Consider the following 11,361-nt stretch of genomic DNA (forward strand, 5'->3'; position numbering starts at 1 on the left):
AAGAAAACATATAGAAGCTTATATATACTTAATATTTTGTACTAAAAACATGATCAATCATTTGTTAATATGTAGAATCAAAATCAATATTAGAAAAGTTTCTTAAGCATCGTATAAAAAAAGGAATGGAATGAGATATTTTGTTTTACCGTGTTTGTTTTTAGATTATTGCATCATGAAGCATGCTACATAAAATCTTAGAACAACATGGAATTAAATTAAGAAGTTTGGATAAAAGAAAACTACACTAAATGTAATGTTGCAGCTTCTTGGATCAACTGCCACAGGAACTGTGAAGCTGCCTGGATATTAAGGATCATCGGGGAGAGACTATGTTTGAGTGACAGCCGTAGTACTTGTAACTTGGTCCTTAATAGTTTCCTCATTTGAAGCAGATCTGTTGAGCTTACTATAAGACAGTGGAACGCCGATTAAGCAGATATGTTGAGTTTACTCTGGACAAAGGACGATTGTGTTTGAGATATCATTGCAAAATGTGTGTTGAAGTGATTGAAAATTCCAAAAGTACCTTTTTCGACACTCAACAGCTGAAATTCACGGTTATATCGAAAACTCTTGAAGAATAGACAATAAATTATATGCCAGCAAATGGAAACATTGTAGCAATGGAGACAGCCAGGAGTGTAATATCAGTCCTATACGTCAAGAGATTATTAATAATGGCTGTAAGATCTTATTATTTCAGAAACTAGGGGACCGCTTAGAGACAAGTTCCCGGGAGACTCATCATTCCAAGGTTTGGAGCTCCTATCGCAATTTAAACAATGTCATGCCCTTGCATATCTTTTTTTTTAATTGACTAAGAGGTTATTTTTTCGGAGAGTAATTTATGCAATTAAAACTCAAACCATGTAATTTGTTTTTTCCGGAGAGTGAAAAGTTTTCAATGTAAATCAAATTCATGAACTGCAAAATTCCTACGTGAATCGGTAATCAAGTGGCTTAAGCACTAAGCCAACTCATCTTTGGCCCCCTGCTTCTCTTTGCTTGATAAAATTTTAATCGAATGGAAACATCAATTAGTTTTGTTAATTTATACAGTAGGTGAAAATCCACAATATGTGATCGATAAGAAGATTGTTGAAACGATGACTGAAACGTTTACTCTTATTCCTACATGTAAACCATTATAAGATAAAACTGTAAAATGTGTTTATGTAATGATGTAAACGTCAGAATAACGAAGTTTATGATGTTTTTCTGCGGGTAATATAGTATTACAGGTACTCGTAAGGGTAAAGACGAATCCTATGAACTTTGTTTCTTAGAAACTCTGGCAGATATCGGCTTAGGTTTGTTTTGTTTTAGAATTTCAAAGAAAACATTCAATGAACACTTAATGTTATCCAAATTGTAATTCTTCTTCAGCAAGCCTTTCTTACAAGATATAAGTCATTACAATGAAATAGAACCTAAGACATTAAAATTCGAAGAATTTGATTTGAGCTAGGTAGCTTAAATAGTCGACTCCAAGAAGTTTACAATGTTGCTTCCGTGAGACCTAAGCAAAAGGTGGCGAGAAGGCATCAGCTTCTGCACCAAACCCCTAAACAGATCAACCCTATTCGTCTCATGCGTGACTCTCAGTGCCTTGACTACCACGAAACTCCCATACTCATTCCTCGCTAGCCTCATCAACCTGCCTCCTTCGCACTCCAAAAGCTCCGTTACCACCACAGCCATCGACTCCTCAGTATCTAGAAGCTTCTCTACAATGTAGCTTCCATACTTTTTAAACGACAGATCAATGCAATGGCCACGAAGACTAACCGCTACGTTGTGCGTGCAACGCAAGTCGTAGAGTGTAAGCACGTGTTGGACAACGAAGTTCCCTGAAGGCTCGTTGCTTAGGCAGCGAGCGTTGCGCGCGACCAAGTCTAGTAGAAGATTTCTGTAGAAAGGATCATCCGCGTCGGTTATGACCTCGTTAAGCGCGATGCAACCGTACTGATTACGCGCGATGTCGAGCGCGTGGTGGAGAAGGTGCTCGTACATTACATACTTCTTCTTCTTGTCGAAAACGAGCATAGCTCGAATGACCACGTAGGATGCGTACTTATCGGTTATGATATGGAAGAACCGGCGCAAGATAGCGGCGCAGAAGAAGGCGTCCATGTCGTCTGATATTCCGAGGAGCTTCTGGACGCGTCTCGACCCGTAAATGTTTCGGACAACCTCCGTGAAGTAATCGGAGTCTGACGTCAGTAACAGCACCATCAGCTGAAGCTCTTTTCGGTCAGACTTTGAGATAATGTCTTTAAACTGGGACACGCCTTCGCAACTAGTCATTACGTTGAATAGCTCGTTTAAGCGGGCGTTAGCTACGGTGGCGCGTGGGGCGAATCCCGGAGGAGGAATGTAACCGGAGATTCCTTTAGGGAAACGAATACGTTGTAAGCCATCGGACATGGTCATTGCCATTTTACAAGAATTAATTTTTAACTAGAGAAGGATTAAAAGTTTGTATGATTTTTTTACCAAAAAAAAAAAAAAAAAGTTTGTATGATTTAAGTTTGGAGAAGTTACGTTGGAAAGATTTTAGAGTTGTTGTTGGATTAGGATCTGTGTGGGGGTAATGATATATTTATACATGTTCTTTTCTCGGTGACAATAGTATTTTCCTTTTAAGAAAAAGGAAAGTTATCACGAGTTTCCTTTTTTTTTTTTTGTACAACTATCACGAGTTTTCTTTCCTTCTTTTTTCGTAACTAATATTTCTACCGTTAATGAAAAAAGGAAAAAGGTTGTGAAGTAGGTCAATTAAATAAATTATTAAGCTTATCAAAAGAAAGGGTGAAGGAAAACTGGAAAACTTTCAATTGGGCTATAAATTGAAGCCTAAAAGACTTTCTCAATTTAACTATCTAATTATCATGGCCAGATATCACCTTTCTCAAACTTACAATTGTGCTCCAAATAGAAGGCCCAAGGGATATATAGCGAGGCAAGTTGAAGCATAGTGAGAATATCTGATCATCTGCATTCAAATCCATAGCTCAGTTAACACACTGAGAGATTGGCAGTGTGATTGTTGCTATTTAAAAAGGTTATACAACTAGTTGTATTTAACATCATTGTTCCACCTAGCTAGACAATGTTCCATTCTGTTAAAGAACTTTCTCTCAATCAACTCTAATCATTGCTAATATACGTTCAAAGGTCTCGCTGACATTCTCTCAGCATGTTTCTTTTAAACTATCACAATTGGGATTGGGAATGTTTCACAAACTTATCACTGCCTTATTGTAGTAAAAGATCTATAGAGATGTGAAAGATCATTCAAACTCACTCTAGCCGAGACACCAAGCTACAAGTGTTATCGATAGCCATGGAGAATCCTGGACCTGAAAAGAGGAATGGGAAAACAGATAAAACCAAGAAAACATCCTTCTTATAAGACATACGCAAAGCGGAATCCCAGTGGAAATTAATTATATAATTTGAAACGACAATTAGGCCTTGTTTTATTAATCTCAAACTTGGAGTGATTCTACTGTTATGTTTTTGTTGCTAGTGGTTTGGCTCTTTCCGTTTTCTTGGAAGTGGAATCAATTCCAAGGTAATGAATACTTTGATTATAATCTATTGCTGATTTTAAGATATGCATGAATTCATATCCACTCCACTTTTGGTACAAACTCTTCCAATAACTTTGGGTGGAAAGGGGATAATCTTATTGGGTGTTTACTTATGATATTTATTGATGGATTTGTCATTTGTGGTATGATTAGGACTTTAAGATAGTTGAGATTATCACTCTGCATGTAGATCTTATTTTATCCCCATCCCTTTGTTCTTTGTTTTTGTTCTTATTGGGCGCAAGGTAGGCAGGTAAAATCATATGAAGAAGATATATACTTAATTGTTTTCTCCGAGCTTTTTTTCCAAGCTTCCCTTATATGCCTATTATAAGATTCAGGTAACCTTATTTGGTGAGAATCAGCCAGTCATCTCATATCTGCTTATTATAATTTACTTATTTTGTTTGTATTAGCTGACTATTATCAATTAGTCTTTCTTCTCCACTTTTTAATTGATAAATAGTTATTTTTGCATGCTTTTAAGCAGCCATCCTTCTCTTCTTTTTACTTATCCTTTTCCCATTGAATTTTTAAACAACTTTTAAAAGGTTGAAGCTTTAGTCTCTGTAGTGGCTCATATAATAAAGAGATAGAAAAGGATATCTTACCACAAAGACTAAAGAGTGGGAACTGATCTTTTATCATGGAGCAATTTCTTAAATAGAAACACACATACTCGATTTGATCAACAAGATGATAAAGCAGAAGATTATATTCTGTTTTGACAAAGTTGGCTTGAGCTTTACAACTCAAACTATTTCTCTTGATTATCTAGCAGATGAATATGCCTTGTTCTGTCACGTTGCTACTTGGTTATTCTATTTCTCTTCTTTCACACCTCACGGTTTTAATAATGGATACTCATTGATTATCATCTATCAACATTGATTTATATACAAAAATTCACAGAAACATTAAAATCTATTCATTTTGAAATATAGTTCTCACTTATATTACACATAGTATCCATGAAAACATATTTTTGAGAAAAAGGGAGATGGATATGATAATACATATAAGCTTCACATATAAACATTCAAATGAATCAAATCCTAGACTAAAGACGACCATGATGATCTAGCATGTTCAAAACTGAGAGGAAATTGATCAATGGCAAAAGAAGACATCTTACTCTCGTATGCATCCATGTTCCATGTAGACTCCAAGGAGCTTTCCCATGTTGGAGAAGCCAGAGGAAGAGGAGGGAAATTAAAGTAACAGCTTTGCTCTGAGTAGTAGATGTCTTTTACCGGTTTAATAATGTTTGCTCCAGATTGATCAATCTCTCTCCATATGTCATCCATAGAGTAGTTTCCATCATCACATTCTTGATTCATTTTCCCATTGGATCCTCCAGTGTCTTGGGTCATAGAGGATGAGCAGCAGTTTGAAGATGAGGAAGTTGGCGACATAGGTCGCTTCTTCTCTTGTGCCTGCTTCCTCATATGAGTCCTCCAGTAATTCTTTATCTCATTATCTGTTCGACCCGGCAATTTCTTTGCGATTTTTGACCACCTGCATATGAATATTTCCAAAGTTCATACAACAACAAAAATAAAATAAAAAAGGAAGAAAAAAAAGAGAAGAAAGTTTTGAGGTTTCTCAGTTTCTTGCAGATATCTTCTGACCTGTTTCCCCATTTGGCGTGAAGCTCAAGGACAAGACGCTCTTCTTGATGAGTCATCTTACCACGTTTGAGGCCAGGATGCAGGTAATTAACCCACCTTAGCCTGCAACTCTTTCCTGTTCTGTTTAAACCTACAACCAAAACTAGGTCAGACTTTTAAAATGGAAGGTCCTTTCCAGAGACCGCCCATTTTTCCAAACACAAACCCTATACCTATTCTTATCATGTTTCTCCCTCCACCTTCAAACCTGAAACTTTGGCTACAAAATCCCATCTTCGATCTCCGAAAGCGTGGACAAAGTTGACCAAGAGGATGTCCTCCTGTTCTGTCCACGGTCCTTTACGGTATTCCTCTTGCACATTTTTCATCTCTCTCTTCCTTTTTTAATTTTCTCTCTGAATAGAAGGAAAGTTACTTCTCAGTTTTGTTTTGTGGGAACTTATGGCATACTCTAGACCAATATTTATATGTGAGCCAACTTGAACAATGTGTTGTTGTGTCTACGCGATATAGCACTCACATTATTAAAATTCTCAAATGATTTGTCTTTCTTATCTTTACCGTCCATATATGGTGAGAGATTATGCTGATGATAATGTGGGGGCCTGTTGTTTTATGATGCCATCAAGCCATTATAGCATTAAAAATGGAAATGATCGGTAATAGGCGATTGATGTACACTGATGCAACACTCCCATTAATTCGGCCTTTTATATGTCTCTTTTTTTGTGTTGCAATAAGAACACTTTCTTATATTTTCTTTTGGTAGATCTCAATAGTTTCTATTGCACTATCTGTAAAATATTCAGCGGCTATCCCAAATCAATCAAGAGAGGAACTGAGGTAAACTATATAATCTTATCATCTAAAACAAAAAAAATATGCAAAATATTGTTTTTCCTTTATGGTTTTAACAATATGGAAGGAATATATAAATTTGTGTGAGCAAAAAAAAGGATCTAACATTTTTCAACTATTTTGTGAGGTTATGATTGCAGTTTGTCCTTTGACTTTATTAAAGGTTAATCTAGATATCACTGTAGAAGCGTATAAAAGGCAAAGAAAGAAGAAAAAAGCATATAGCAGAAGGGGTCGAATTGTTTTGGGTGTCTGATAAGTGGCCTTTTGTATCTAGCAGCAGCGCTTGAGATTGAAAGTTAAATACTTAGATATCTTATTAGGATTAGGAATTCATTAAAAAGACCCAGCAAATTATTTATTTAGTAACTGAGAAAGGCCAATTCTATTTGCCTTGACATTGTGAAATTTCTCTTGGTACTCTGTTTCATGTCTATGAAACTTTGGGTTTTTTTTTTGGTAAAATGAAACTTTGGGTTTTTTTTGGGTAAAATGAAACTTTGGGTTTTAGTATATAATCTTTCCAAATCCTAATTCATTTCTTTAATAATAATTTTCCAGGATGTATATTTATTATTATATGGTTTATCGTGTAATTACATTAACCTTACAGTTACAGATTTGGTCACGTGTGCAATTTATGTTGCTTGCGTCTTCTAGATGCCTGGATTGTGTGTAAGTACCTGGTGTGCTGGTCCATAGAAGCAGAGAATAAAGAGTTTATATGTTCTTGTTTTCTCTGCGATAACTCTAATTGGCAAAGAGTTCCCAAGATTCTTCAAATTGTTTTGTTCTGTGGAAAACTATGAAAATGACCTACAGGAATCTTAGAGAACTATACTCAGATTGATGTTGCATGGTGTTTATTATAAATGCTAAAAAAGTTCCAGACTGGTGGACAAACCTATCAAAACTGGTTTTAAGGACATCTACAACCCTACTATATTTTTCACTCTAAAATAGAGTTTAGAAGAAAAATGTTCCAATAGTATTCTATTTTACACTCTATAATAGAATGAAAAATAAATTTATTCTATATATAAAGTAATTTGTTTTTTCTTTGTTCATCACTCTATTTTTTACTCTAAAGTAGAGTACCATTGGAATCATATCCAACTCTATAGAAGAATTACTTTATTTTAGAAAAAAATAAAGTAAACCAGATCGTCTAAGATTTTTTGGGAGGCAACATGCGCTTTAATAAAGGTTTTAATAATTAAAAAAAATAATAAATTTGGAAATCAATGTATATAATTTTCTTCAGAAAATTTGAAGTTACAAGCTGATATTTATTTGGCTATTTCCAGGACCTGCCATGAAACCTATTGAAGTTGCGTCCTAATTCTATTTTAAAAGCTGTGGAAAATCAGTACTTGTTTTATAACGACCCAGACAGAACTGGCCAAATCCATCATAGTTCTTGTGTCTTTTGGATGGTTAATTGTGGGCTGGCCCTTATAACCAGGTAAACCTAGACGAAACCGGGACAGAAAAAGGAAATAATCTTAACTTAAACCGTTTTATTAAAAACATAATCTTGCTTAACCGCTCACAACATCCCTTATATAGTCCTCTTCAATTATCTTAGATCCTTAAATTAAGCTAGCGCTCTATGTTTGTAAAAAACTATCTCAACTGTTTGTTTGTGCTACCGTGTTTACTGTATACATGTTTTATATAAAGACTGTATACCTTTTCTTAACAAATCAAATCTCTTTGTGCTTGCATTTTGCCAAGATATAACTAAGACCCGAAAAAACGCTTGTGTTAAAAAAAATAGTATTTTTTGTTACAGAAATTATTTTTGAAGCTTTCTGTGATACTAAGTGTTATTATTCTGTAGTAAAAAAAGATTGGTTCCCAAATGTGTGGTGTCTAGTGATAGTGTAAGGGATTTGATTCTTTTGTGCCTGATTCAAACTTACTTTGATACAAATTATTACTTCTTTAATTGGAATTTTGAAGACGGATTCTCGGATCTCTTAGAAACACAAAGAGTTATAAGAACAATTTTTCTTATTAGCTTTAGAAACTACTCAAAACTAAAGCTCTCGATATATTTCACTTAGATCATATGGAACAATTCTCCATTAGACCTATATTTATATGAAAGACAATTTCCTTTAACATGTGGGATATGAAAAACACAAACCTAACCTAAATAAAAATTTCATTTTTCTATTTCTAAGTTTTTTTATTGTGTTTATCTTAACATATTAAACATCTAATAATATGTTAAGTTTTCACGAGCTTGGAATTATCCAACAGATTCTATATGTAGAGGGATGAAATAGGCTCGAAATTCACACGGTCTTTAGAAATTTTTTTATGGCGAAACCAAAACTATATATATATATATATTTGCAGATTTACAAATTACAACTTCACCTCTAAATTCCAAGTTGGTCATTTTTAATATGGGAGTTTAAACAATTTACTTTAAAACATACATCATACATGGTGAGATGATCTTATAACGATTTGATTGGCATATTAATTTCTGTGGTTTTATTTTCTTGGCAGGAGAGCAGGAACAGAGTCTCTTATTTTTCCGAAAAGGAACTTACATGGCCATAGGCCCATTACGTATTTGATTCGCAATAATTGCATCAACTAGGTCATTACGAAAGTTACAAGGTCGAGAGGTACCATTCCGTTAGCTCTAAACATTGCGTATCAAGAATTAGTAACTCAAAAAAAAAAAGTCTTGTTACTATGATTTTCTTCACTTTATTTTTGTTTTGTTCCTAAAGATTATGTGGTCGTGCTTGTAATGCTTTAAATATCATCGTGTGAAATATTTGGGGTTCTAATGTTTTTGCCTGTTGCTTTCAAATTATCGAATTGTCCATTGTCCAACATCCATTATAAAATTCTACACACCACCATACTCCGAAAGCTACTACATATTGCCACGATCTGAGCCGTCGATCAATTAGTAGTTGGATTTGGTCATTTAAATTAAGCGGTAAATAATAACAATTAGATTAAGGGGCCCCGTAGATTAATACATTTGGAAATATATGATTAGTAGATATGATTGAGGCAAAAATATTCAAAGTAAATATTAGTATTATTTTGATAGTTGGGTTTGGTCTCCAATGTTCTCAGGATTGTTAATCGGGCGTTCGGGGACCGTCTAGACAACTTGATTAGTTTTTGGAGATATGTTTTTAGTATATTTTACTCCTATATGTTTAACAAAGATAATATTTACCAATATATTAATGGACACCTAGACGAATTTAATAGGCTGCATAAACATTACCTTCACCAAAGTAACATTGACCTTTATTAACAGCTCAGACACCTATAGCGTCCGATTTTAAATTCTTCTATGATATACTATCATAAATTAATTATCCTCGTAAGGAATTTAGTTGACTAAAATTGCAGAATGCAAGAATCGGACATTCTTTTCTGAAGCAGTCTTTGTAATGGAAGACTCAAAATTACGAAGGAGTGAAGTTAAAGACATTTCTAAATTCACTCTAAAATAGAGTTTATAATAAAAATGTTTCAATGATATTCTATTTTTCATTTTATAGTAGAATAAAAAATAAATTTATTCTATATATAGAATAAATTATTTTTTTCTTCATCACTCTATTTTCTATTATAAAATAGAATACCATTAAAGTATATCACAACTCTATTATATTACTGTATTTTAGAATAAAAAATAGGAAAAACAATTGGAAATTATCTTAAGTAGATAGAATGAAGACATAAGATGGAGTTACATGGACGCCAACACTTCCTCTACATATGGCCACCCCACTAAGTAAGATTTTCCCCCTTCTTTTAACAGTTTAAGATAAGACCCTTTTTTGGTCCCATTCTTTATCTTTCTTTTTTCTTTACATCTTTGTATTTCAGGATCCCATGAATTGTGCATGGCCTCACTTTGTTTGATTATGCAATATTTCATTGCATGCGTCTCCACTCTCTGTGAAAATACTCCCCATGCATGCTTATATATACATGCACCAGGGTTACGTTTGATTCAAAACTTATAAGAGCAAATTAGCTCAATATACTTAAAAGGGTGAGATACCATACAAATGAGGGAAAATAGTAATGATGGGGGGAAGAAAATTAGAGGGATATAGGGTATGGAGTGCAAATAGGGGATATTTGGTGTGTAGGGAGTACAAATTCTCAACTTATAAACTATGTTCTTCCGTTGACATAATTTAAGACATTAACATCACTAACCAAGTGGTTTAACCCTAATGGTTAACTATCATGTCTATAATTGGGTAAGATTAGATTGTGACTTAGTAATCCATCCACATGTGTTATATCAAGGTTTATGATTTTTAACTCTTAAATCAGTTAGCAGTATGAGGTTGAAATAAGTTCCATTCTATTTCATATTTGATATTTTTAACTGTTTTTCTATTTATAAGTAACTAGGGTTTTGCCCGTAAGGCGGGTTAGTAATCGAAATAAGTATATAGTATATCATAAACTTTATTGAATATTACAGAATGTTTAATTTAAAGGGATAATTTGCTCAAAAACAAAGGGAAATAGTGAAACTAATTAAGTGCCAAAAACAGTGAAAGTAGTAGAGAGCTTAATGACGTGGTGCAATGAAATTGTCGAAACTACCCCTTTAATATAGCGATGTTTCTGTTTCAGAGAATGTAGGGCAAGTACTATTAGTATATTCACATATCTTGCCAAGTACAATAAGATTTAGGAAAGATTTTGGATTAGATTTAAAAAAAAATCTCGTTTAGAGAGAATGGATTATGCTCTCCTGCAGTGAAACCCTCTCCACTCACTATCTGACACATTCGGTGCCCCAGCAAAAAAGAATCCAGCTAAAAAAATTGCACTGGTAACATACGAAGCTTGTGTAATGAAAAACTTGTACTGTTTAACGTCGTATCACTTTTCCAATGGCACAGTCTCAGAATTAGCTGGCTGTCTGGTTGTGTATATAGGTTTTATTTGTTTAGCCAGCTAATCAAAATATGGACGTGGTCTACTTCACCACCCTCCACGTCATTCATTTCTACGTTACCGTTGAGATTTCACAAGAAGTTAAAGACTTCTAATACTGTAATACAAAGAGCTATACTATGATAGTATGATAATTAGACGACTACAATAAATCATGGATGTATATATTAAATCTTAGCTTGTGCATAGAGGAGTTTAACCGGTTATAAATGATTCAAATATATTATTCTTGAAAATGATGGTTATTTACATTTTAGCCTAGCTTTACACATTTAAAAGTCTAAAATGGACAAATATTA

The 11,361-nt window shown here is 34.0% G+C and overlaps 2 protein-coding genes across 3 annotated transcripts; both read right to left on the reverse strand.

The window, feature by feature from the left end:
* Positions 1–1,419: 1,419 nt before the first annotated feature.
* On the reverse strand, positions 1,420–4,251 carry LOC103845397 (pumilio homolog 18). Its single transcript, XM_033282096.1, has one exon. The coding sequence runs from the start codon at positions 2,440–2,442 to the stop codon at positions 1,477–1,479; it is 966 nt and encodes a 321-aa protein (XP_033137987.1). The 5' UTR covers positions 2,443–4,251; the 3' UTR covers positions 1,420–1,476.
* A 253-nt stretch (positions 4,252–4,504) lies between these two features.
* LOC103845398 (transcription factor MYB59) lies at positions 4,505–8,118 on the reverse strand. Of its 2 annotated transcripts, none has more exons than XM_009122248.3 (3): positions 5,478–8,118; positions 5,231–5,360; positions 4,505–5,117 (listed from the first exon to the last, which is right to left on the reverse strand). In XM_009122248.3, exons 1-3 carry the CDS (start codon positions 5,596–5,598, stop codon positions 4,655–4,657), a joined length of 714 nt encoding a protein of 237 aa, XP_009120496.1. In that variant the 5' UTR covers positions 5,599–8,118; the 3' UTR covers positions 4,505–4,654. The 2 variants fall into 2 exon arrangements, with proteins under 2 accessions (XP_009120496.1, XP_009120497.1); XM_009122249.3 differs by having other exon boundaries at positions 5,443–8,103.
* Positions 8,119–11,361: the final 3,243 nt, after the last annotated feature.

This window comes from Brassica rapa, chromosome A10 (assembly GCF_000309985.2).
Source record: "Brassica rapa cultivar Chiifu-401-42 chromosome A10, CAAS_Brap_v3.01, whole genome shotgun sequence".
Classification (NCBI taxonomy): Eukaryota; Viridiplantae; Streptophyta; class Magnoliopsida; order Brassicales; family Brassicaceae; genus Brassica; species Brassica rapa.

What these genes read in the sequence shown, in the direction of transcription:
- LOC103845397 (XM_033282096.1), bottom strand. Translation starts at nt 2,442, where the DNA reads ATGGCAATGACCATGTCCGATGGCTTACAACGTATTCGTTTCCCTAAA.
- LOC103845398 (XM_009122248.3), bottom strand. Translation starts at nt 5,598, where the DNA reads ATGAAAAATGTGCAAGAGGAATACCGTAAAGGACCGTGGACAGAACAG. An exon ending in TTTTGTAGCCAAAGTTTCAG is followed by an intron (nt 5,361 to 5,477) that starts GTTTGAAGGTGG and finishes TTTTGGTTGTAG; the next exon opens with GTTTAAACAGAACAGGAAAG. An exon ending in CACGCCAAATGGGGAAACAG is followed by an intron (nt 5,118 to 5,230) that starts GTCAGAAGATAT and finishes ATTCATATGCAG; the next exon opens with GTGGTCAAAAATCGCAAAGA.